Raw genomic sequence first — 27,045 nt, 5'->3', positions numbered from 1 at the left:
TGCCAGTAAGAGGCTCTTCAGGAATGATAATAGCAGACCTGGTTATGAAAGTCAGTGGAAAAACCTCCCTTGTCCTCTGCAGAATCTGCATGAAGTTCACAGAGCAAAGCTGCCCACTGGTCCTAATGTGGCACCACAGTCATGCAAAATCCTATTTCCAGCTTTAATTGAGACTAGAACAACCGTGCACAAGTGAGTTCTTTGTTTACTCTACTGCAGTTTTACATTTCTGGCATGTCACCAGTTATTGAGAGATAAGGGAGTTTAATTCCTAAAGAGCAACTTCTACGAGTGTCTTCAAAATGAGCTTTGTTTTCAATGGGAGGGGAAAGTTGATGTGAACAAGCTTTATAATTAACATTTCCTGCAACTATTTTCAACTGCTCTTACCATTATCGTTCTGGGCCCCCTCCCGCACACTTCTCAGCCTTGACCTCTTTGCTGACCCACTGTAATTAGCATGGGCTGAGTGTTTCCAAGGGACACATGGCCCCAAAAAAACCCTTTATTACTACTTTTAATAACTCGTCAGTCGGAGAAAGTTTGAAAACAACATCATCGCTATAGCTGAAGTAGCCACTGCTTGCCTGGTACCTCACTCAGTTAACATTAAACAGACAGTTGCAATTTTAAAGCATCAGTCAGGCCACTGCTGCGAATAAAAGCTATGACCAAAACCAGCCCAGTGGAGAAGCGCTGCAGACGGGATGAGACTGGGTGAGGTCTAGGCTGTACAGAGACATGACACAAAGATGCATCAGGGAAATCCTTCTGTTTCTAGGAAATGGATATGTGGACTACCTGCATTATAGCGCAGAACTCCCAACAAGACTCCCAACAAGAAGGGCATGAACTCCCCACTCCTACAGGGTAACAAGGATTCAGGTTCAACTCAGAGACCTCGGATAAAAACAGATGAGGAAGTTCCTTGAGAAAATGAAGTTATCTACCTGCCCTGAGATTACTCTTAGACCTGTGTGAAGACATTTATGGTTTCTCTTCCGAGTTTCTTCTTCTTGACGAAACCACTGCAGGTTAAAAGCCCTAAGAAAGAAACCAAGAAAAGAACGTTTATCAGTTATGCGCCAATTCACTTTGCTTACATGAGATGAAGGAGCACAGGCTGAAGGAGGGTAAAGAAAGCAGAGCCAAAATCTTATTAGATCACTGTGGGAAAGCAACGGAAGATCGGCGAGGAGGATTGTAAATACACTCAAGGGACTTGCACCTGGGGTACTGGAAAACACATGTATCACACTAATTGTTATTCAGTCTTGGGTGCTTGCAAGAAAAACACTTGCACTTAGATAACATAAGCCTGTGATGGACTCAGGGACACCTTATCTAGCCGCTTGAGAATCCTGGCCTGTTGCTGAAGAAGATCAAAGCACAGTGGGAAAACTATGCCTGTTTGAACCCTTTAAATACCAACAAGAACAGGGAGTCCGCGCCTGCTCTTGCTAACAAGGACTCTCTCGCTGCCAAGGACTCTTGCTAACAAGAACTCTCTCTCGCACCGCGGTGCCCGCAGTCCCTGATTGCGTGCTTCTGCCTGGGTGTTGCTTCAGAGATTCCCCGGTCTGTGAGGTACCGAGATTAAACTTGTTCTTTGCCTTTTATCCGTGGTTTTGTGGTTGTTCCTGCATCCTGCCTGCATTGGCTCACACAATTACGAATTGCATTGGTGTGCTGGAGCATGATATTGGTTCCTGACAAAGATGAGGCATGTCAGATATTAACATAATGGAATGATCCTAGCTAAAGCAAAGACAGCGCTGGAGTTTATTGCAGCCACTTTGGTTTGAACTGAGAGCTGGTGATCCAGACAAGGAAGCGGTATCTCAGACACACTGGCACAGGACGTGTCGGGGGGATGAAGGAACTTCCTCATTTACCCACAGCTAACATACACTGCACCCTCCTCAGCTTCCCATGAAATGAAAGACGGAAAATCTGGACTTAATAAATCACACAAATACTCCTGCAAAATGGGACAGAGGTAAACCCAGATCCAACTTGCCATATCCAAGGAAGTTAGTTCATTGCCATCTTCTCTCTATAATGGATATCCGAACTGAACGCAATTGAATATGATGCAGCATAGACACTTTAATAGCTGATTGGTATAGAGAAAATATGAGATTATGACTGGGAAAACCAGGAAAAATGACCTGCTTGAAGAGGTTGCCTGAAATATAATTGCTGCTTTAAACTAATTTTCACAGCGAAACCTATGATTCCAGCCTAAATCTCCTCTTGGTTCTGAAGCTGGTACTGATGTGTGGCGTGCCTGAAGAAGCTACTGTAAAAAGAGAAAAGAAGGAGGAGAAGAGAGAAAAGCCAAGACAAATGAAAAAATATAGTAAGACTTTATGACAGGTTCTCTGAGCGAAAGCAGCCAAGACAAAAAGCAAGCCCTTTGAACAAGCAGGTGGCGTTGAAGAAGACAGCAACAACAGCCCTGCAAGACACCACAAATCGTTCACTGTCATATACCCACTATTGAGGGTATTCCACTTACTGATTTTAGACATGCTGCTTTCAAGATGAGAACTGGTTGCTGTAGAAATTCGTAGAGGAAATAGAAGACAAGAGAGGCTATAGGAGACAGCACGCAAATATGGGTGAAATCTGAAATGAGCCCTGAACGCAACCTGGACATCGTGGCGTATGGATCCCACAGTTAAAACATTAAATAAAATGTAAACACTACAGAATTATGAATCTTCCTGTCTCTCCTCTTTGTAATTCACCTGCTCTATGTGAAAGTGGCACTCAGGACCAATATGCTAAATACTTCATCAGTGCTAAGGGACCAGACAAACTTGTGCAGATGACTGGCCCGCCGGTACTGAAGCAGTTAAAAGGCAAATCAGATAAATGGGGCTCAACAAGTTGTCAGCTGCAGCTCTTACAAATCATCATGCTGTCAGTTTTGATCGATGAGTCTGCAAACACAGGAAAAATCACGGGTTTGGCATGAAAATGCAGCTTCTATTCTCTCTACACAGACTAATTAAACAAATTTGGTTTGTACCAAAATGTTTACTACAAGCAATGTGAGTACATTGAATATATGAGTTTTGTTAAAAGGAACAGCAATATGCAAATTTTTTATTTCTCTGAACAAAAACAAAAATACAGAAAATGTTGGTTTAGATGCACCTAAACAAACAAACCAAAAAAGTTCTCAAATAAATTAAGATCAAAGATCATTTTACGTCATAGGAAGAATTTTGTGCTACCCACTTCAAGGTTAGGAGATTTAACATGAATTTTTTTAAAATTTATCATTAAACTATAAAATTGAATTTAGGCCAATTTTAAACACATCGTCAATTTAAATTAACTCGCTGTTTAGTTTAGGGAATACTTAGTAAGAACATTCTGATTTTCCAAAGAATATTCTGATTTTCCACTCTGCTTCCTCCACAAATTTTTATTGAAATCAACACTGTTAATTTTCAGATACTTTAAACTTTGTTTTCAGTGAGTAAGTCATATTAGTGCAAAAATGTTCCACTGCATTCCATGAGTAGCAGACAGGCACCATCCAGAATTCCTTCCTTCTAGTCTACATTTCTCTCTCTGGTGCCAGGATGAGATTCCATTATTTGACATTCCAGCTGGCACAGGAGATCTGACCAGAAGTGGAAGAGTACGCGTGAACCTAACTGGAATGCATTTCTGACAGGCCTGTGCCCTCCTCTCAGCTATGTTCCTTCCCCTGAAGTCTTGGACATTAGTAGAAATGACCAACTAAGTAACAGACCAGGCCCTAAAATTCACTGTTACGAGTTATTACAACAGCTCACAAACGTATTTTACAACTTATTTACTCAGGTTTTGCAGATGACTTTGAGTGCGGCAGAGCAGGAGTCACATAAAAGCAGGCTGAGCTTTTCTATTCCGGTGGCAGAACGGGGCAGTACATGCCTGACTTTGCTTTTCAAGCAAGTGCTTGCAACACATTCCCTTCCTGTGCTGTTGCTCTTTTCCACTGATTTATGTCGGTAAGACATTACTGATTCAAATTCGGTCCCCAACAGCATCTGTAGCATTTCAGTAGTTTAACTTATCTGCAAATACCTGTCTTCCTATTGCAACTAACTGGGTGAAGACAAATTAATTTTTGAAGAAACGTAAACTGTATTGCTTTGGACTGACCTGGATTTTTTTCATTTTGTGAACACCCTCTTGTGTCAGAAAGTGTGATGAGCTGGACTAAGTGACAAGCAGCCAAAGTCTGTTCTCATTTACACCAGCACAAACCTACACTATGCTCCACCTTTGTAAAGGGACATGGGGCCCTCAGGGACACAGAAGCCCAAATTTCCCTTTGGGAGTGAACAGACACCATTCAACACATCACCACGTCTGGCACGCTAACTTTGTATTATTGCTTCTATAATTCTCTTGGAGGGAGTCCCTGTAAGAGTCTAATGCTCTCATAAAGATCCAAATCATATAAAACAGGCTTCATGCGGAATGGGTTCCTCAGGAAGTGCTAAAGACTGTTTATATTCAGAAACATACAAACAAATGGCATTTTTCTTTCAAAATATTGAATGAAATTTCTCTTTTCAAGAGTGATTGACACCACATGGTGTTTTATCAGTAATTCAAAAAGATTTCTTTGGTGAGATACATTCTCATAGTCGGTGGTCAAATGTAGAACGTGAAAAAGAGCACAATTAACTAACTAAAGATTCAGTGTTTGAAATGTCTGCCTCCTAGTGCACATCCCAGCATGTTACCAGCCTCGTCACAGCTGGCTGCAGGCACCCCTTCTCACTGCATTGCTTGTGCCCCCACAGTACGCTATTAGACTTCAATTGTTGTATTCACCATTTTAATAAGCCTTTAAGACTTTCCTTTGGAAAATGAGCAGTTCCGGAAGCTGCAGAGAACGGCAGGTTTAAGAAAAGACCTTGCTGCTCAGTGCAGTCTCACTTTTCCTTACACCCGATTCTTACTGCTACTGAAGGACAGGAGAGGACCGAGCTGCCCGGGTCACCGACCGGGGCCTCACAGCTCAACAGGCAGGACTATCCTCCCCGCTGCATGAGAGAAATCCCTAAAACAAACGGCAAAGCAGCGCCAGGACCTGCGAAACCCACTGCAAAGGCCCCCAGCAGGTCTCCAGTTGCTCTCAGACGTGCTTGGTGGGCCATCTAGTGACAGCCACAACTTCCCTTCCCCACCTACCCCTTTTCTTGCCCCTTCCCTACACCCACTAAATCAGCAAAACACGCACGAAACAGGAACAAGAAAACTGAAATGCCTACAGACACCCCACTACAAGCCCTCCATCTACTCTTGCCTTTTCTTTTTCACTTATTGCCACCATCACCCTTCTCACACTCACCACTCCCCCATCCAAGCACAGACCCTGCGGCTGTTCTGGAAACACCTGTAGAGCCAGCACACTCTTTCACTGGCTCAGGGAGTTATAAATCACTGGCCTCACCAGACAGAGGTCTGGACAAAAGGAGCAAGGTAACAACAAAGGGAGAGGTAGTGGGTTCCACGTGAGCTTCCCCAAGGCAGGAGCATGGCTCAGTGCTAGGAAAGAGCCCAGCTCCAGCAAATCCAGGGGAAGAAGGATGACAGTACAGTGGGTCAATCCTGAAGGGCACTGAGCCTCAGGCTGGTTCCTACTCTCTTCCCCCAGGGTCAGGAATGCAAGGGACAAAACCAGTACTCTGTATTGTTCCAGGTTTGTCCCTCTCCACTATTACACTGCAAACCCCCCCTTCACATGCCCAACTGCCCGCTTCCTCCTACTCCATCAAAGCCCTCAGATTAGCACACAGGTGTCTCATCAGGGATGGGAATCAATTAAACCCTGGACTTTCCAGTCTGTTTTGCAAAGAAATGTTGCCTTATGGACAAGCTAGTACAATTCTTAGCTTTTGGTCTGAAGGACGCAGCAGATACAGGGGTTTAATACCAGATACTTCTGCATAAGTGAGCACTGTAAGACATAACAAATGGGAAAAATGGATGCTGAGGGCCAAACTCACAGCTGGTGAATCTAAGGGAAATATGACAGGATTTACGAACTGATCCCTTAAAGCTTGCCTGCAGTGCCTTCCTTTCTTTCAGAATTATAAAAGACAACTCGCATACTAACAGAATTAAAGACAACTTCAAAACAGTGAGCATAATCCACATCCTTAAGTCTTTGCTTGAAGAAAATGTGTGCCTGCCCCGAAGAATGGCATGAAATGACTCTGCTGGCATTATCGAAGAGGTAATAATTTCAGTTCCAGCACTAAGCAGACGCACCTACTACTCAGGCATAACTGAATGCCCAAAAATCTACCAGAGAAACAAGCAAATATTGTAATTCTTGCATTCAATAGTTTTTAATCTCAGGATTTGACAAGATAAGGAACACATTCTAGAATTAATACGAATCCAAGAAAGCAGAAATTCAAAGTGCTGTAGCTATCCCAGATTTTTTCCCCCTCTGTTTCTTTCTGTGATGTGGGCGCTTGAGTGTGATGCTCACAGGAAGAGTAAGACTCTATACAGGAACTAACGTAGAATAACTTCTATTCCATAAGGCCTGTTCTAAAGTCTTCCCTGTTCAGAGGTGGCTTAATGTCTTGGACCTGAAACTGATGCAGATAACTGTTGCCTATTGAGAAGGATCACAGGAGACTAACCCTGCACGGATTCAAAACTCACATACGTCCGTAGGAAAAGGGGCTTCTTAGGGTGCGAACACAGTAAGAGAAATCAAAAAATAGGCATCAGGGAAAAAAAAAAGAAAGTAAAAGAAGACAGTAATGAGAAATGTTTATTAATTGAAGCCCCAATTCCAAATATAGGCCTATGCAATCAGAAAACCCAGGAGCTTTGATGAGATGTGCACGCTAGAAGGCTTTGCCAGCTCAGGACTGAGTATATTGAGGAAATATTGGCAGGCCTGTTCCATGTGTGGTTAAACCCTTCCAGCTAAGTCTGGAAGAGGACAGAAATATACTTTTTATATAACAAAAACAGTATGAAAAATAAGATGGTTACTTCTATTTTTCCCTTTTCATCCTCTAAGTACCTTTCTTCTGTATGTACACTGCTAGTTTCATTTCTAGTACCTATAGGCTGAAGACTTTTCAAGTTTTAAAATGAAACTGATAACACTTGAAAATATTTTCATGTTCTTAAGACCTTGGGGGTTAATACAACCCCTTAACTTATTAAATAATAATAATAAAAAAGTTATAATCAATCATACCTTCTAAAATTTAACAGCTTATAATTTACCTGAGTGCACGGTGGGGAGAGTATCTGACCAGGGCAGCTTTTACAGCACAATAACATCTCTTACCAGTTTTTAATATCAAAGAGAAACTGGCTCTGTGTTTTGCATGCTGAATAGGAAGGTGACTGTAACTGGGGTTCTACATTATTTCCACAGCTGCTCATTTCTCTATTCAGAACTGAATCAAGACTGCATGGTTTTGAAAACCAGAGTGTTATGGTTCTTAACAGGAAACTGTACATGTAAAAAATCAGAGAGTTTGGCCATTTATAACATTCATTTACTTCTATGGTTAAATCAGTCCGGTTTTAAGACTTTGATTTCCCATTATACTTTTGCTGAATGGTGGAACTGTAAATACAAACCAGGTTAAATTCACTGGTGATGTGACAAGGTGCTGAGAGCGGTCATCTAAAAGGCAGCCCTCAAAGACCAGATTGCAGTAACAACACCAAAATTTAGAACAGCTACTAAAACCAATTGTGGATGAATCCCTTATCCCATCTGGGACCATCTGATATCCTTTAGCTAGGATTTGAAGCCCCTAGGAGCTGGGCATCTAGTTATAATCAATGCCTTAGAAAGCACATACACACACAACCCCTTAACCCCTGTTGAAGATGTTTTGAAGGACTTACTTAACTTCAAAGATAAAACTGCAGGACATTAACAGTGAAAATCCACCTTTCATGGATAGGACTCAAGAGTAAATAGCATTGTCATGTAAGAAAATCTCTGTCGGAAAGGCTGTAATTCTAACAGATGAAGCAGAAATGTGGCTACACACTCCCATTATTTCCTCCACGTGCTAGGGAACGTGGTACAGCACAGATTTCTGCCAGTTAAGACTAAACCAAAACTAGCATCAGAAAGGGGGTATTGAGAAGCTTTTGTCATTGACCTATTATTTGTCAGGCAGCACGGACAAGAAGTAGTGGGATTCTAGTGGGATTCCTGGATTCTCTTTGGGGCTCAGTGAATGGTACGGCATCCAGTGCAACGGCTTCTGGTTTGGGGACACGTCCTTTGAACGCCTTGGTGGGCTGAGAAGGGGCCATCGGGCCTGCTGTTCTTCGCAGCACCGGGCCCGTCCCCAGTGGCTACGGGACACCAAGCCCGGGCCCAGGAGGGGCCGGGCAGCAAAGCGTTGTGGTGGACGGCCCGCAGCAGCGAGAGGCCAAAGCGGGCGCCAGCCCCACCTTCCTCCGCCCTGCCTGAGGCTCCTGAGGGGATTCTGTCACCACCGCCTCACGCCTGCCCCTCTCCTACACACCTGCGGGCCCCGGGACGCGCCGGCGGGCCCCGGGACGAGGGCTCTTCCCGTGCGGCCACACACAGGGTCGCGGCCACAGCGCCTCCCTCAGGGCGGGCCCGGGCCGCCACGCCCGCCCCGCCCGCCATCGATAGCTCTGCGCTTAGCAGCACACGCCTTAGCGGGGCCTCGCCTCTCCCTCCGCTCCCGGATGGGCCCTCCCTGACCCCACCCTTCCCGCCCATCGATATCTCGGCGCTCGCCCCACCTTCCGCCGCTTCCGGCACCCCGAGCGGTTGCGCGCGCCGCCCGCCCTGGCGCTGAGGTGAGGCTCGGTCGCCGCCACGGGGCCGGTGACACCCTCCCCTCTACCCCCCCGGCCGCGGGCACGAGCGCTAAGCCCCACCCCTTCCCCGGCGCGTGCCTCTCGTCCCGGCCGAGCGGGGGGCAACGGGCCCGGCGCGCGCTGCCTCCCTGCGCCTGCGCAGGCGGCTCCCCGCCCCCCCCACCTCCCCCCCAGCCCCCCGGTGTTCCCCGTCTCCCCGCAGCGGGGGCGCGAAGAGGCCCGGCCCACCCCACCCCACCCCACCCACTTCCCCGGGCGCTGCTGGCCCCGCGGCCGCCCCATGCGCAGGGGTGGGAGGCGGCCCCCGGCCGGGCCTGGGCGCCCGCCGGGCCGTGGGGAGGCCCGGCCACGCCGCCCGCCCCACGCCGCCGCTCCCCTCTCTTTCAGGACGCCGCCGCGGACGATGCCGCTGCCGCCCCCTCCGTCCCCTCCGTCCGCCTCCGCCCGCCCGGTCCCCGCGGGGCCGCGCCGCTGAGGGCGGCCAGCGCTGCCCGCCCGCCATGGCCGCCGGGTGCCCGCCGCCCTTCGGGGACCCGGGGGAGGTGCGGGAGGGGTTCCTGTGCCCCCTCTGCCTGAAGGACCTGCAGGCGCTCCACCAGCTGCAGGCGCACTACGAGGAGGAGCACTCGGGCGAGGACAGGGACGTCCGGGCGCAGCTCCGAAGTAAGAGGCGGCCGCCGGTTCGCGCGGTTTGGTGGTAAAAGCGGCCGGTGCCGCGGGCCCGGGGCGGCCGAGGGTACCGGGGTTAATTGCAGTGAGCGACGAGGGAGGTGTCGGGATCCGTTACCGGCTACCTTAGGCCAAGGCTTGATTTTTTTTTTTTTTTTTACATTATTCCCGATGCTTTAGAATTTACGTGTTGAAAGCAGGCACTTAAAAGGCGTCACTCTTCAAATGACTGATTTTATGCATGACTTTTATTATTGGCTTTGTGAGTTTGTGTTTGTTTGTTTTTATGTGAAATCTCCGATTTATGCTGTAACCCAGATGAATTCCCAAGCATTACTTTATGATCTTACAGGATATGGGGAATCTCTGGTACTTGACAGGTACCAGTTCATTAATCCCTTGCTTTGACAGTAGATAAAGCTGTAGTCGCAATTAAAGCGTAAAGTTAAGGAAGGGTGTTGGTGGGAAAAGAATGTGGGTCGTGGAGCTGGCAGTGGACACTGGGAGTGTACCAGGGTTCTGCTATGGGTTACCAGCTTTTACTGGTGTTTGAAAAATCCCTTTGGATTCTATTTAACTAAAATATTTCCCTTTTTTTACTCCTCCTTGCATGCACAGTGTCATTTTACATTGAGAGAAAACCACGCAAAAACTGGTGATAATTCTGTGTGTTCCCTGTAAAAATCTTTCAGGCTTTGTTTTGTTATATTAGACGTAGTGACCTGGCAGTCTTGAATTTTTACATCCTCCACGCCCCCCCACCACTCCCCCAAGACTGATTACTGTTATTTCAGAAGTCTCCCTTCCCAGTGAAAAGTTTATGTTTTTAACAAGTCTGTTTTAAGGGTAGCACAGTTCACTATTTCATGAATCTTGAGTTGCTTTCTCTTAGTCTGGCCCCTCCTTGGCGTTCAGCGTGAGCCCTTCTCGGGCAGCACAGGTAGAGAGGCAGTGCCGCGGTCATGTTCTCGGCAAGGGTACACTGCTGCAGTAGCTGAATCTCAGGTGCTTCCATGGAGTGTTTAAACCAGAACAACAATATGGTTTTCATTGTGATAAGATGAAAAAAACAACAACTTAGGCTTGGTAAAATTTGCCAAACGCTTCTTTTGTTTAATACAAAACACCTACGTTTTGATTTTGTTCTCTCTTTAGTGTTCTTTTAATCTAAAACAGTGTACTGTGACTTCTCAGGCTCTTTCATTTGTGTTCTTCCATAAAGGACGCTGGGTTTGTCTGATTATTTTCTCTCCTGGTTACTCATGTCAAGGTCTATCCAGTGAAGTCCCTTTGAGATGAAGGAAGACCAGCAGAATCACTCATTTAAATTACCTGTTTTAGGGACTAGTGTTCAAACTGTGCATCACGAGTGGTTGCACGACTGTGTGCTGAACTCCAGCTGTCCTAATTGTGGACTTGCAGAAATGCTTACAAATCATCTTATCGCTTCTGTTGAGTCATACTGAGGTGGTTAAGTTTGACTTCATGGCAACCAAAGTTATGAGGTTTGCTTGAAAAGCTTTTGTGTCTGTGACAAAGCCATGAGACATCCCTGCTTCTTTCTGAGTATGTCAGACTTTCAAAGTCCCGAGTGCAATTGTATTTTATATTTAGATAGTATAAACCTCATTTAAGAAACTGCAGCATCTAGCTGGCGTTTGCTGTGCTGGCTTGAGAGTAGGTATGGGGAAGAGAAATCCTATTTCTTAGATGATGTTTCAATGCTAGCAAAGCCCTTGCTGACCTGCCACAGTTTTGTTGAGAATTATGTTTTATATCACTGAGTGTCATTTTGGGAGGTAGCACAGCTTCAGCAGCTGAAAACCTGCTAGGAACTGTGATGTCTGCAAGAGGGGCCTGCTGGCATAGCCCTAACGGCTGCAGCTCGGTAACACTCCGGTAAGGTCAAGGTGGAAATTCCAGTGTTTTGGACACTAAATAGGAAAACTAGAAATGTGAAAGGACATGCTAACTCATGGTTCCCAGCAGCTTTTTGGAAAGCTTGATGTATAAAAGATCTAGTTCAAGGAATGTGTTTGGCAAGAAAAGTAGTACTCTCAACTTCTGCTAGCATCCAGAGAGGAACATAGCTGCAAGGACAATAAAAGCTCTGAAGTTTCAAGTTCCTGGTCTCTTTTTTTTTTTTTTTTTTTTTTTTTTTTCTCCCCCCAGCCCGGGAGACTGCCCGTCTCTCACTGGCATTCCTATGAGAGAATGCAGTGGGCTGTTTAGTAGTTTTGAAATTATTTAAGTGTACAAGCATACCGAAATTCTTAGTTTGTAGTTTGTGCAACAAGACAAAGAAAGTGTTGAGCATCATTGAATCCAAAGAAAATCATTGGGAATTAAGATATTATCTGTATGATGTCCCAGAATGCTGTGAAATGGGTCCCATAGTTCAGGATAGCTTACTGAACTGTCTTACAGTGAAGTCTCTGAATGGAGTGTCTCAAACTACTGTTTTGTCATTAGCACCTTAGTACTGCTTTACAAAGAGATTTCATGTCATCTGTGATTCTCTGAACCGTGTTCAGGTTCTAAATGGAACACGTTGAGCATAAACTTGTCATAAAGGAAAAAGACTTGTGCTAAAAGATGAGGAATACTCCATACTGGTTTCATGTGACAAATATTCGGTGACTACCTGCCACGTTTGATAACTTGGGGTTATCTTTTTCAGATCTTGTCCAGAAGGCCAAAAGAGCAAAGAAGAAATTGCTGAAACGAGAAGGAGATGACAGAGCAGACTCTGGATCTCAGGAACGATACGAGTCTTTCAGCTATGGCGGAGTAGATCCGTACATGTGGGAGCCCCAGGAAGTAGGTAGGAGAGCTGGAAAGCGATACACAGTGGGGATAACTTTTCTTTTAATATTAATTGGGAAAGTGCTACAGTATTACTGAAGCGTGGAATTGTGTCTGTATTGCATTTGATTCACTGTAAGATGGGGTTATGGTTTGCATATACATTTCGGCAGCAATCATAGGATAAATATTAGCTAAGAATAAATTTAGGCACTGAACTAGGAGAAGGTTTCAGAACATTAGAGAAGTGAGAACTGTTTTCTGACCAGAGTGGAGAAGATGAATCTGACAGATTTTAGGAGGGAATTTGGTGGGTTTGTGAAAGGGACTGTATGATGTCTCCAAAGCAGTGGCTGAATTCGGTTACCCAGAAGGGGCCCTTTCATTCCTATGAATTCAGCTTTGGAGGTTTTTTGGTTATTTCATTAGCATGAGGAAGTGAGATTCTTACACTTAAATAGATAATATCCAAAAGCAACAACTGATTTTATGTTCTACCAGTCAGAAGAAAGGTTAGGTTTTCTTATTTTGTCTGTAACTTTGATTTTTTTAATACCTGGCTCATCTTACTCGGAAGAGGATTCAAAACTTAAACTGGAAAGCAGTGTTGTCGAGTACAAATTGTATGTTTCTTAAATAGATGCTATAATGTTCTTTTGTATACTTGGCGATCAGTTTTCTGTAAATCTGAACTGTCATCAAGGATTTGATTCTGGCTGCTAAAGGTGGGAGGATGATCAGAAGTCTGACAGAGAAATCGCTGTTGCATAGACCTCCAGTGATCGTTGGACCTGCCTCTTCCCTTTGTTCAACACGTAGCCAGGAAACTAAAGGGAGTCAGTTTTGAGAGTACTACTAGTTGATAATAGCTTCCCAAATGTACCTGAGGGATGGAGAGGGGAAAAAAATAATTGTTGCAGGTGTTCTCTTTAACATAGTGCTTGTTGTTTTCTGTAGTAGAAGTAAAACACTGTTTGTTGTTAGCCTGGAGATTAGGCTTAAACCTGCATGTTCTATTTAGAACAGCACAGTGAAAATGTAGGATTCTAATGTGTCTTTAAAATTTGATTTGAACATGAGAAATAAACAGTGAGGAGAAGTGACATCTTTCTTTCAAGAGGCATTTAAATCCATACAGAACACGTGGGTGACTATGAAAACTTTCTGCTCTCTCTCCAGGTGCTATGAGAAGCCATCTTTCTGATTTCAAGAAACACCGAGCAGCCAGGATTGATCACTATGTAGTTGAAGTCAATAAGTTAATAATCAGGTTAGAAAAGGTAAATTTGCTGCTTTTTAATATTCTAGCCTTCTGAATGTTTCCTAGATTAAAAAAAATAATCTTATTTTAGTATGAAGTGTGCCCATTTATCTAGCGGTGCACTTTATAAAGGATACTAAAGTACAACTCTCTTCACACGCTACTGTTTTCCTTTTTGATCCTTGCGTACTGTGCTTGGTCTGACCCTGTACTGTAGATATGATTTCTGTTTCTATGCACTTTGTTCAAGCTGAAGATGCTACTTCCACGTGCTTCAAGAACCATCTGGTTTTGTGTATATTTTCTCCAGCTTTTACTTTACTAAATTTCTCCCTAATGTTTTTTTTTCATGATTCTTCCAGCTTCTCATTCTTCAAAATCTACCAATAATATACTTACATTTTGGCTCGGATGCAGTAATGTTGGATGCTGTAAGGATTATGTCCAAAATGCTCTGATTTGCACAGGTTTGGCAGTCATTGTTCAGCACTACTTGCGTGAATATGGCATTAGAAATAAATAGGAAAGTAGCAGAAATCTGGTGTAAAACAGGCCGAGACTCCTGTCTCTTAAAAATGCCAGGTTTCCTTTTCTTGTTGGGCTGGGTTACGTTGGGGTTTTTTTTCTTGCAAAGATCAATTTTCTTGAATGTGTTGTTTATCTTCTACTAGCTTACATCGTTTGACAGAGCAAACACTGAGTCAGCTAAAATAAGAGGTTGGTATGAACTTACCTCAGACTATTTGCTCCTATAGTTTAATCAGCTGAGAAATTAATTGAATGAATATCCTACATAGTGTGTATTCCCTCCCCTCTTGCCCAATCACAGCTATAGAGAAGTCTGTTGTGCCTTGGGTCAGCGATCAGGATGTTCCGTTCTGCCCAGACTGTGGCAGTAAGTTCAGCATTCGAAACCGACGTCACCACTGCCGCCTCTGTGGGTCTATTATGTGCAAGAAGTGCATGGAACTTGTCAGTCTTCCTTTGGCAAGTAAGTGCAGTGCGTGGTGTTAATTCCTCCTTTCCTTAGCTCACTCAGGGTGCTAACTGCATCCTGGCTTTCTGCCATTAGACAAAAAGCTGCTGGTAATATTCTGCCTGTGCAGAAAACTTGGTCCTTAACATGTCATTCGGTTTCATGCTGACACTTGTGTGCGAAACAGAACAAGAATGATTTCTCCATTCTTTGTCTCTGTTCCTTCTTCAGATTTGGAACTATTGTGGGTATTTCCAGTCTTGCCCATGGTTGTCCAAAAGCTGACATTAAGGAAATTCATCCACAAGCCCTTAAGAAACCCTTTGAACTTTAATTTCCTCATCTAATGCACTGCATTAGAGAGGAGACTGTATTTTATGTGGAAATAAATGACATTAACTGGGCTTTTTTGGAATGTTTGAGCGCAAAACATGGACGTCATTAACATACCTCTTCTTCCACAGGCTATTCTGTAACAAGCTCCAACATGAGAATGCTTCTAGGCATAAGCAAAGTAGGTGGTTCTCAGCAGTCTGCTCTCTAGCTGCTTTTAGAATGGAGCAGGATTTACAGAGAAGACCCAAATTCTGACTTGCAGTCTTGGTTGTCGTGGGTTCCTGGCATGTCTTTCAGCAGACTGTTTCAGCTTGGTTTTCTAACATGATCCGAATGTAGTTTCTCTTTAAAGTGAATTCATTTCTGTTGGTAAAATCTGTTGGCTTCTCCAGTCACTGTAAAATTACCTGTGTGTAATTTTTAGGCAAACTCACTAGTGCCAGCAAAGAGGCCTTGGGTTCTCATACTAGCCCAAACTCCTCACCTAATAGCGTCCATGGCTCCCGCCGTGGCAGCATCAGCAGCATAAGCAGTGTGAGCTCAGTTCTGGATGAGAAGGACGATGACCGAATCCGATGCTGTCGGCACTGCAAAGATACCCTGTTGAAGAGAGAACAACAGATTGATGAGAAAGAATACACACCGGAAATTGTGAAACTCTATGAGGTAAATTAACTCTTTGCTGCTTTCATCCTCTGTATGTAACTGCAGTTGTCACTACTTGCCTTCTGGTTGCTCATGTCCAAGCTCTTACTTTATGACTTAATACATACTTGTGTTAGAATAGACTCTATTGGGTGTTTATGCCACGTAACAAAGATATATCTGAAACGATGGAGCCAGTTGCCCTATAGTATTTATATCCCATGGTAACTTCAAATATCATTTTAAGATACATCGTCATTCTCATCATCTGGAATTAATAGTTCTGAGATGCCTCTCTTAAAACTGTGAGCTGTCAGTTGGGATTCCTCAGAACAGTTCTTGTTTAAACCGATGATATGCTGTGCACTTTTTTGATGGGCTGCGCCAGAACTATAGGACTCGATGTTGTCAGCAGCATATGGCTGGAACATTGTGTTCAAATATGCTTTGAAAGCAGGTACTGACAATCAGCAGGTGTCTTCAGTAGAGTCCTGTCCCCCCCCAGGTTAGTATTAATGGGAGTTTCTGTTGGTGCTCTTTGTGAAGAGATTTAAGGCTAGAAGTTGTCCAAGTCATCTATTAAAACAGCTTCTGAATTCAGAATTCACCTTGCAGGGGTACAGGGAGTCTTTCTCTGTTTCTGGCCATGCCATCTGTATTCTGAAGATAACTGGAGAGTCTTGTCATCCTGAATAGTCGAATGGCTTTTTTCATGGTTAACTTCGGGTGCACACAGGCAGCACAAAAGGTTTATCTCAGCATGTTCTTGGATTCGTGTTTTAATAGAAGTTCTTTTTTTATACATTTTGTTTTAAACAAGAAACTCCGCCTCTGCATGGAGAAGGTTGACCAGAAGGCGCCAGAATACATAAAGATGGCAGAATCGCTAAAGTAAGCCCCATTCACTGATTTTGTTCATGAATATATGTATTTTTCCTCCCCAGAAGTGTGGGAAGGAGTAAGGAAATGGCGTGCTAAGACTGCAAGAGTGTATAAATTACAAGAAAAAGCAGCGTTAGGTTATCTGTTGTCTTGTGGATGTTCCTCAGACAAAGTAGTACTGAACTAATTATTAATGGTAACATTGCATGCAGAGAAGTCTGATTTATTTTTTTTAAAAGCCACTTCCCAGTGAGGTGCCGCTGTCATACTTTGACCCATCATCTTTGCAAAAAGGAAGCACAAGGCGACAATTTTTGTTTAAATGAGCCTCTTTGAAACAGTTGAAGTAGGATATTGCTGCCCTCGGCTGGATGATACGGCTTCCAGGTAGTGCCAGCAGCAAAGGATTGCTTGAATGCTTCTCATCTGCTCTTGCGTAAAGCAAACTGCCTCTACCTGAGAGTTGGTCTAAACCTGCCTGGCCTGCCCTGTGCTGCGCTGCGGTGGATAAGCAGCATCCACCTATCACACTTGTATGCATAACTTCTTCCGGTAATATTCTGTCACTGGGGTAACTTAAATCTCTCCAGCTGTATCTGCAACAGGTTGCCAGGTTATACTTCTGGCTTGTATAGTGGAGAAGTGCACACATTGGTCTTAGACTATGAAGCACGTCCATTTGGACAGTTAAAGTTAACAGATATTTCTGTACCTGTCCTTCGGATCTGATGGCTGTAGAAAAATGAGGCTGTCAGTAACAAAACTGTTTCTGTAAAAACACACCTCCCAAAAGGAAGAAAGAAATACAGAAGGTGAAAAACAAGCTGTTACTGCTTTTGGTTGTGACTTCATGAGAGCTGGTTATGTGGCTTGACAACTGGAGAAAAGTAAAAATATGAATGCCCTGGATAACGGAAGCACATGTCGGAGAACAGATGTCTTAGTGATGTAATTAAACATTTCTGACTAGTAGTGAGTCCCAGAAACTGGAATCATATGGACAGTGAAGTTGCTTTTTAGAGAGTGATCCTTACCTTTTGTATTTGTGATGTAAAAGGAGAGGGAAGCAAAAAAACTGGTGAAGTCTTCCCCATTAAATCTTACTTCGTTTCATCAGTAAATGTGAGACTCTAGGAAAGCGACCATAGGTCACTAGCATCTTAAATATTATACCCATGCAGGGTTGTAGGCTTTTACTTTCTGAGAAATGTTAGTAGAGATAACTATTTTACTTTAATGGTAGTGTTACTTATTCAGTCAGTCACTGTTTTTTCCACACCCAATTGCCTGGAAAAACACTCAAAAAATAGATGCATTTGCTAAGTTTGTGTATACTTTAGATAGTACTGGTAGAGTGGTATCCTTGTGTTAAGATACAAATATCCTGTAATAGTAAATAACAATACAGTCATAAATAAAATTATCTTCTATGAAGTGTTTATCTTCACAAGATAAATGTCACTTTCCACTTTTGTCACAAAGAAAGGGGTTTTTAAACACAATAAGCTTGAAATAAAGTGATTCAACCCCCATAGCGTTAGCTGTTGGATAACCTCTAGTGTGTACGTATTGTTAGCTGGATGAATGACTTACAGTGAAGTGTTTATTTCTTAGTGCTGGGGAGACAACCTACAGTCTTGAACACGCTAACGACTTGAGGGTGGAGATTCAAAAAGTATATGAATTCATAGATGCCCTAAGGTAAAAGATCTCTCTCTTTCCTTCTCCCCCTAGCATGTGTGTATCTCCCTCTGTTATGACTTCTCTGTAGTTCTTTCTCAACTGTTGGTGTCTGTTTGTGTAGCGTATACCTCCTTATTCGTGTGGGTAATCAGTTAGTCTGCCCAGTTGTAAAGAGCATGTGAAAAGGTACATGCTGTTCCTGTGCACTATCAGTTTCTACTTCCTTTTCCAACCTTAAAATCTGCAGTGGAAATAACTAAGCACAGAAGAAACAAATAGTGGCATAGTTTTTTGTTGTGGTGGTGGTTTGTTTTTGTTTTTTGTTTTTTTTTTTTTTAAAAAGGGGGGTGGGGTGGGAGTGGAAAGTGTTATAACTTGTAATATCCAAAATGGTTTACCTGAAAGAACATCATAAAACTTTCATCCAATATTGTCTCTCTCCCTTTCTGTTGTATTTTTGCTGGCCCTTGTTTTTGAGCTGATGAGGCTGTATATTTGCTTTGATTCAGTAAGAAGATTTTGAGTCTAGGCTTGCATGAAGATCCCCAACCTCATCCTAAAACACTACAACTTCAGAGAATGATAAGATATTCAGCTACGCTTTTTGTTCAGGTAAATGAAGCGTATGTTATAAGCTGAATGTAAATTTTATGTGGTGTTCTCTTTGCCTGGCTTCCCTGTGGTTTGAAACTACTTTGACAGGAGGTTTAGTTCTATACATTTTCTGTAGTTCCCCTAATGACTTATGGTAGCCTTAAATGAGCTAGCTTCAGTACAGGTAGTGTAGTCAGAGTGTTGAGTTTAGGGCCCTGAGAGAACGCGTGAATCTCAGCTCTGCCTCTCACCGAGGTGCGAGCCTCACCAGCTGTATTGTGGCAGCAAAGATGCGCTCAGATATACGGCAGTAACTGCAGCGTAAAAGTGCCTTTTATTTGCTTGTAGGGTGTTCTGTTGGTTGTATCTCTCTTTTCAAGTACTTGAAAATTGGCTGAATGCCTCCAAGTAACACTGCAAATATTTCAATTTTGCCAGGAAAAACTGCTTGGCCTAATGTCCCTGCCAACCAAGGATCAGTATGAAGAACTGAAGAAGAGAAGACTGCATTTGGTAAGACAGGTTAACATCTTGTATCGGGGGCTTCAAGGGCTTAAGCCTAGTAGCTGTGTGTGTTTGAACAGTTGCCTTTAACATTGGAGTTCAGTTTTTAATTTTCTTACGCAAATCGTTCCATACCCTTTTTCAGGGATTCATGTAACATCATCGTTGTATTCTATCCAGAATGTAAGCAGGTGTGTATTGAGCAGCTGAACACTTCTAGAAAGCAGCAGTGACTTGGTTGCACATGCTGTTTCTGCTGCGGCACATATGCAGAGCAAGCCCTAAACTAAGTATGTTAGTTCACGTGGATGTTCAGATTGTGTTCTGGAGTTCATTTGCACAAGTAGAATTTGGAGATTTCTTTCCATGGTGAAGAAAGACAGAATAAGGGAGGGGGATTTTTAAGTTAGGAGGGAGAACATCATTAACTGTAAACTAAACCAGCTTTATCTTGAGGTAGAAGTTGAGAACTCAGAATTGTTGCACTCCAAAAGCTAATGGTATCAGTGGCCTTTAAGAGTGATGTTCTATTACAGATGTCTGCTGTAGTCATATGCGATACAGTTACTGTCCAAACCTAGACCACTCTTTGCACAGTTGCATTAGGCATTTTTTTCCTCTCTATATAAAACACTGTCACTGCTCCTGCTTGCCCTCTAGTTGGTAGAGGCAGATGTCATCAGATTTTGATCAATATTGTCAGCAAACAACTGAAGGGAAGTATTCAGGTGGTAATATGAAAATAAGCATTTTATGCAAAGTAACCAAAAATGGAGCTGATCCCTTTCAGTGGCAGCCAGCAATGTCTACGATCAGCTAACTTCTTATACCTATGGATATTTAGAACAGAAGTTTTCAAGCTGTGTGTTTTTTGTTTTAGGTGGCTCTTGAAACACATGGAAAACAAGAGGAAAAGCAGAAAGAGTTTATCTCCAGATCTGCAGCTGCAGTTAATGGTGATGCAACTCACCTGAAAAAAGGAACAGTCAGGAAATCTGAAGGCTGGTTACCTACATCGAGCATATCGAGAGAGAGTGAGATAGCAGACCCACTTCTTCAGCAGATTGACAATATCACATCCTTCATTAAGCAAGCAAAGGCAGCTAATAGGATAGATGAGGTCCATATGTTGCAAGAGAACCTGAGGCAGCTGCAGGATGAATATGATCAACAACAAACTCTGAAAGCTATTGAGCTTTCTAAAAAACAGGCAGAAGAGGAAGAGATGCAGAGGGAAGAACTTCAGGTCCTTCGTGAAAAAGAGTGGGAAAGAGAACACCTCAAACTCTTGTCTCAGCATTCAAGGACACGCTCCTTAGACTTCAGAGAAGTCAGGCAGCATCAGCATGAGGTTGCAAAAGAGAATCAGAATTTGACAGCACATGCATTAAATCTGGGTATTACTGAAATCAAAGAGGACCCAAGTTTTGAAGCTCCTGCTGTTGATCAGCTGCCAGCTAAAGAGCACTTGATCTTCACACTCAAACCCCAGAGTGCCCCACAGTGTGACAAAGAGCAAGATCGGACAGCCTGTCTAAACCCCTTTGAAGATGAAGCAGATACCCCTCAGTCAGAGGAAGATCCTAGTAACCCCTTTGCCAAAGAAGCTTCTCCAGTAGTTTCCTTCTCTAATGCAGCTGTGCAAAGGGATAAAAAGGAATATAATCCATTTGAAAATGAGGAGGATGATGATGAACAAACTAATGGAGCACCTGGCAGTACTTTAAACCCTTTTGAAGAGGATGAAAATCCATTTCAAAAGCCTGGGGGCAGTTGGAATTCTGGGAATCCATTTGAAGAGGGATCCTCTACCAATCCTTTTGAAGTGGAGGATGGCAATGAGGCCTCTGGAGAGGAGGCTATAGAGGAAGAGCTGCTTCTCCAACAGATAGATAATATCAAGGCTTACATATTTGATGCCAAACATAATGGACGAATGGATGAGGTGGAGGTACTGACAGAGAACTTAAAGGAATTGAAGCGCACATTAGCAAAGCAGAAGGAGAAATCCAACTGCTGAAGCAGCAATAGGGCCGTGTAATAATTATTTTAAGTCTGGTGTTAAATATGGGAAGGTAGAGCAGACACTTACAAACAGGAGTACAGATCACAAGAGGGAATTGGGGGAATCTTTACTCTTACGCACTTTCAATTAGGCCTTTCCACTACTGCTCAGTCTTGAAGAAAGAATTATTGAGGTATGCTGCTGGTCTCAAATGCTTATACTAAGACATTTTAAAATAACTTGTTACAACACTCTTTTAATGCTAACTGGTCTTATTGTGTGCTTATTTTGGTCAAAGTGGTTAAGTGCTAATAGGGAACTATGATTTGGCAATGGTTGCAATGTTGGCTTGTCATCTTTCCTCCTTTCTGTTGTAGTATTGGCCTTTCAAGTGGGGTATTGACTAAGGAGAGATGAAAACTTTTCTAAAACTGCATCCTTGGATAATGACAGAGGGTGATGTTTCAGGCTAGTTTAATTGCCTAATGGGGTTAGGATAAAGTGCTGTTAAAAGGCTATTCTCATTCTTCGAGGTGCAGAATATTCAGACTTGCAGATCAATTTTGTGCAATGCTAATACATAAAAGGGATTTTAAGACTGAGAAAAACTTTATAACTGATCTTAATATGAGTAACTTTTTTAATGTGTTTATAAAAATTCCCAAGTAACGTTTGGATGCTGTCTTTTCATCACTTTTAGTTTCCCATTTGCTCTGAGCACAAACTACAGTGTAATAGAGAGCTCCGTGCTGGCTTGAGAGACCTGCTTGTATGGGAGCAAATACCTGCTCACTTCCAGGGAAAGGTGCATCAGGCTAGCACCATTTCAAACTACGATATACAGGGGAGCCCTCCAATTCCTGATTATCTTCTGGAATCTATACATTCCTTTAAATTCTCTGGGTGACAGAATGATCATGTTTGTTGTATTTGTGAGACTGGAACCCTCTTTTTGTAGCACTCAAGGAACAAAAATCTTGTTTACAATGGAGAGCTGAAGTGCCACTGAAGTGGAATTATGTGAAAGCTGGAAGACAAAGTCTGTGGCTGTGATAGTGCCAGATAGCAATTCTCTTTCATATTTGATTCCCCTTGGAAGTTATGAGAATCAGGTATGTCTGTCTTAAATAAGAAGCTCCAAATTGGAGTCACCTTGTGGTCCAGGGGATGACTGTGTGATGGCCAGCACGTGGGATGCAGGAGGGCTTGGAGCTGGGCTGCTTTCTGCAGACTGCCGTCAGAAATGTAGGATCACTTCAGGGTTAGGTCAGCCTGTATCTTTGTGAAAGGTGGAGCCTGAGCCGCTTTGGTTTCTATCTTTGAAAGGCAGAGGTCCGTCATCAGGCATCAGCGTTTTGGAACGGTGGCGGGGAGGAGTTAATCTAAAGGGTGTATTTATTTAAAGGTGAAATAGAGGAAAATCAGGCAGTTCACACTGTATAGCACTAATAATAGCGGGCTTACTCAGAAGTGTGAACTCTTGTGGAATGGGCTGTCTTTTAACTATGACTCAATATATATATTAGCATAGCTGCAATGCAAGCATTGCATAATATTTTAGAGACACAAATAATTATGCTACCTAAAAAGCAGAAACTCTAGTTTTATTCTGCTGTAAATAAGTGGGGGTAGGGACTTGTGGAACTGTTGTTTAGAAAAACCAAACTGCCTATATTGTCACTTCATAGCAGTAGTAACTGATGAAAATACCTTAGAGGAGCCAGCTAAGGACAGCTGATGTTCTTCCTACTGTAGCCTAAATCTGAAGTTGAAAGGTGCACAAAACAGGTTGTCTTAAGACCATGAAGCTTTTACACTGAGGCATTTTATTAGAGTTGATGGAGTCCCTGAGTGTTATTTTGCACCAAGTGAAACAAAGAATGGAGGATTCTGAAAGGTCATAAACTAATAGATGATGTGCACTGTGGCACCAGCCTTACAAAGGCAGGAAAAAAAAAAGATAGCTAAACTGAAGTTTGTTTTAACAGTAGTAGTATAAGGTAGTTATTTAAGACAGACTTGTTTCCTAGTCAAGAGGATTGCTCTCTGCACTGTGACCCAAAGCTTTTTTTGGTATCAACATGGAAAAAAATGTTTCAGTGTCTTCAGCTTTCTCATTTAAAGTGTTTTTTCCTTGTTGCAACTATCCTGCCTTGTTTGTATTTTCAGTCTAATGCACTAATAATTAAAGTATCCTTATTGTACATGTAATAATGTATTTTTACAAGCAGATAACAGACTAGCATACCTCATGATCTTTGTCAGTGTTAAATGTAATAGACTAGACATCTGATTCTAAAGGCATCTCCAAAGCGAAGACCTTATGTTGGTATTTGGACTGCTGCGAGGCTCACGAGGCACAACGGAATGAAGATATCTTAACCGTAAAACCCAGTAACTAGCATTGACTTTTGTTAAATTTGCATGCACTACTCTGTATGGAAACTTTGTAAACAGAGATGAAATAAAACAACATGTTTATTTTGTGCTGTGTTTTGTCCTTGACGATTTTTACAGGACACTCGAATCGGTGTGAAATTCGACCATTAGCTCAGAAATGCTGAAATACAGTTCTACAGTAATTTGCATATAAGCGCCTGACTTTAAAAGGTATGTGCAGTTACCAAATTCCAAGCAATATAGTACAATCTAGCAAATGTTCATGTACTTTTACAGGTGCAGTGTAATTGTGTGGTGAGGCAGAAGCTATGATGATTTAGAAGGGTTTTGTTGTCCATGTGCAGGGAGTGTCTGAGGTCAGAGGAGTTACAATGGACTTGCTGGCTGGAATTTACTGGAAGTTGATAAATCCAGACACAGTTCTCCTTTGTATGATGTTTTTTGTTTGTTTTTTTTTTTTTTTAAAGGAAGACTGTTTAGGAAATTGTCTTCATTTAAGAGTAGCTTTACACTTTTTTGGAAGGATAATGAAAATAATTGTAAAGCACAATTTTTCAAATACCAGTTTACATGTTCTCCTTTACTGATGATATTCTTCACTTGATCAGTGCTTCTCAGAGCTGCACTATCAATTGCAAAAGTTTGATCAATCATAAATGAGACTTTTAGCTGAGTGGTAACTAAATTAATAAAATTCAGCATATAGTTACATTATTGTTTGGCTGTCTTCAGTTAGTACAACATGGAAATCAGCAGGAACACTTTTATACCAGTTTCTACAAACTGTGGAATTCCATGCTGCTTCTAAGATAACCGAACTTTTTAGTCTAGTCTATCTCAAAGCAATCACAATCTTGTTTTTGCCATAATCTTACCCATGCAGGCATGAGCAGGAAATAGGGCTCTAATCATTCTGTTTTCCTCCTTCTGTTGTTCCTTCAAGCTTTGTAAAAGTGGCACCAGAAAAAGCTGTGTTTTTAACTTTTCTTTATTTTTTCACTGAAGTCTTCTTACAGCTAGAATAATTTATGAGATAAAGTTTTCTGTATTATATGAACCTGCTTGTTCCTGTTTCCAGGAGCTGTGAACTCTTGTGTCTCACTGAAGTACCTGATGATCTGGCCCTGAGGAAAAACAGCTGCATGATGTGAGATGTCAGGCAGATGCTTCATTTTTCATAGCGGCTTTGTATTTTCCCCTCATCTCTTTGGGCAGTGGCACAAAAGCAGGGCAGGGAACTTGGCCTTCAATTTCACACATGCATTCTCGCAGGTGATACTTCTTAGGCCCAAAAGTTGCTGGATGTGACAGTTTTTTCCTTTCTTTTTCCTCTTTTTCGAGTGTTTCTCTAGAAAAGAGATCTGTCTGTTACTATCAGAAGCCTGAATGGCAACACTTCTTCTCCCTTCTCTGGACCTAATTTACCAGAAAGATGGATTTACAGTTCTTAGCTTGTGGACTTCACTTAGGCTCATGACAATTTTGTCTGGAAAAAGCGGTATTTCCTTCTGTCTACCTGACGAAAGTGTCAAGGAATTGTATTATGATGTATGCTAGGCTGTGTGTTAGCTTATTGTTACTTACTTGCTTTTCCCCAAGATTTTTTTAACGTGCTCAGTTATTTCTTTGTTGGTTTTATCTTCCACGTCAACTAAAACTTGTTCTCCACTGTCTGTCAAGAAAGATTTGTAACAGTAAATCAGACAGTACCCCTTTCCTACCCCGTGCTGTTTTAAACGCAAACGTACGCATGCAAGCAGAACGTGCAAAACTAAGACATCTGCTTCTCTATTACAGTTAATGCACAACGTAACGTTTCTTCGCGTAGGAGACCTCGGGGGCCGCTGGCAGCGCTGGGGAGCGCGGGCTATAAGCCCTTGCCGGCTATAAACTCTCGCCGGCGGGGCCGCCTCAGGGCAGACACGCCGCTCAAACCGCGCTGCCGGCGCCGAAGCCGCGGCGGCCCCGACTCCTGCGGCAGCCGCGTCCGCCCAAGGAAGCCCCGCTCGGGGCCGCGGCCCGGCCGCTGCCGGCGGCACCTACCCAGGTAGAAGCGGAGGAAGGGCGAGGGGGTCATGTTCCTGAAGAGCATGATCTGCACCCAGGGGTTCTTGTACTGGATCTGGGGGATGTTGAAAAACACAAACTTTCTGGAAAGGAGGAGAAGAGAAACGCACAGGCGCGAGCCGAGATGCCTCGCGGCAGGCGCGGCCCGCCCCGCGCCCCGCCGCCCCCCGCGCTCACCTCGCCCCCTCGCTCAGCTCCCCCGCCGTGTTGTAGTTCACCGTCATCACCTTCACCGAGCTCTTGAAGATGATGTCGCCCTGGCTGAGATACTGCAGCGTCCGCCTGATGGGGAACCGGCCCTTCATCGGCATGGCGGCAGCTCAGCCTCGGCCCGCCGGCCGGAAATGGCGGCGAGCGCCGCCCCGCGCTGGCATCTGCCCCGCGCCCGCCGATCCCTCCGCGGCGCGCGGGTGCCGGGGCCGGCCCGTGAGGAGAAGTCTCCTTCCGCCGGACGCTCCTTCCGCCGGACGCCTCGGGCAGGTCCGCGAAGCCCCGCGGCCGCTGCTCGGGTCCGGCTCGCGGGGGCGAAGGTGCGGCGTAGGGCGGAGGCCGCGGCGCCTCCGCGGGTCCCGGCGGCTTCTCCTGAGGCGACTTGGCCGGTTCTGTTTGTGTCAGCGCACGCTGCCGCTCCCCTCGGCCGGCGGCACCCTGCGAGCGCCTGCCGTGCGCCTCCGGACGCTCCACAGGCGGAACAGCCACCCCAACGCTCCGCTCCGCGGAGGCGATTCCAGTTGTCAGAGGATCAGCCTTTTCCAGCTTGGGCAACGAAAACTCCCCCTTCACCGCAGGCCTCTACATGAAAAGGACTTTTTTTTTTTTCCTTCCCTCGATGCATGGTTTTCTTCTGCACCCCTGGATTTGACAACCGAAACCTACTCTGATTAGCCTGGTTTCCTCCAAGTTGAACAGTTTCTAATAGCAGCGACAAGAAGTGAAGTTCACTCTCTGTCTTTCATATAAATACGTGTGGTGCATCTCAGCCGTCTCATACACAAAACGGAGGATGCGGTTACTGTTCGGAACAGAGTCCAAGGTCATTCATTGCCTCTTCATAAAACGCGAGTGAAGGGAACTAAATCAAGAGCCAATGCATCCCCTTCACTTAAAATCTGGGGAACAGGAAAGAGCTACCAGATAAAAGTAAACATAAAGTGTTGTCTATTAATAGCTAACTCTCTCCACAAAAAATTGAGAAAACAGGAAGGCTGATGAATTAAAACCTTTGGGAAAAGGTCCTCCTCATTCTAGAAGTAGCTTCCGCGGGTCAATGAGTTTCCTGGCTTTTATAGACTCGCTTAAATCACTCCTACAATAATCAACCGTAGTGAAGGTAAAATACTGTTTCTC

The 27,045-nt window shown here is 43.8% G+C and overlaps 2 protein-coding genes and 1 long non-coding RNA gene across 4 annotated transcripts in view; 1 reads left to right on the top strand and 2 right to left on the bottom strand.

Moving 5' to 3' along the window:
* Positions 1–8,883, bottom strand: part of LOC134521377 (uncharacterized) — a 60,159-nt gene extending 51,276 nt beyond the window's left edge. The window contains exon 1 of the long non-coding RNA XR_010072732.1: positions 8,794–8,883. This is a non-coding gene — a long non-coding RNA (uncharacterized LOC134521377). The remainder of the gene's footprint in view (positions 1–8,793) is intronic.
* Positions 8,884–9,131: 248 nt separating this feature from the next.
* RBSN (rabenosyn, RAB effector) lies at positions 9,132–23,718 on the top strand. The gene is made up of 11 exons (XM_063347750.1): positions 9,132–9,534; positions 12,221–12,364; positions 13,525–13,625; positions 14,278–14,323; positions 14,436–14,597; positions 15,343–15,584; positions 16,384–16,454; positions 18,060–18,146; positions 18,638–18,740; positions 19,161–19,235; positions 20,107–23,718. Exons 1-11 carry the CDS (start codon positions 9,372–9,374, stop codon positions 21,244–21,246), a joined length of 2,334 nt encoding a protein of 777 aa, XP_063203820.1. The 5' UTR covers positions 9,132–9,371; the 3' UTR covers positions 21,247–23,718.
* Positions 23,719–24,603: 885 nt separating this feature from the next.
* Positions 24,604–26,455, bottom strand: MRPS25 (mitochondrial ribosomal protein S25). 2 transcript variants are annotated; one of them, XM_063347762.1, is made up of 4 exons: positions 25,876–26,455; positions 25,675–25,753; positions 25,216–25,303; positions 24,604–24,979 (listed from the first exon to the last, which is right to left on the bottom strand). In XM_063347762.1, the coding sequence occupies exons 2-4, from the start codon at positions 25,721–25,723 to the stop codon at positions 24,787–24,789; spliced, it is 330 nt and encodes a 109-aa protein (XP_063203832.1). In that variant the 5' UTR covers positions 25,724–25,753; positions 25,876–26,455; the 3' UTR covers positions 24,604–24,786. The 2 variants fall into 2 exon arrangements, with proteins under 2 accessions (XP_063203832.1, XP_063203831.1); XM_063347761.1 differs by having other exon boundaries at positions 25,675–25,781; positions 25,876–26,100.
* Between the last annotated feature and the right edge of the window lie 590 nt (positions 26,456–27,045).

The sequence above is a fragment of the Chroicocephalus ridibundus genome, chromosome 10 (assembly GCF_963924245.1).
Source record: "Chroicocephalus ridibundus chromosome 10, bChrRid1.1, whole genome shotgun sequence".
Lineage (NCBI taxonomy): Eukaryota > Metazoa > Chordata > Aves > Charadriiformes > Laridae > Chroicocephalus > Chroicocephalus ridibundus.
This window is presented reverse-complemented; position numbering and strand designations above follow the sequence as displayed.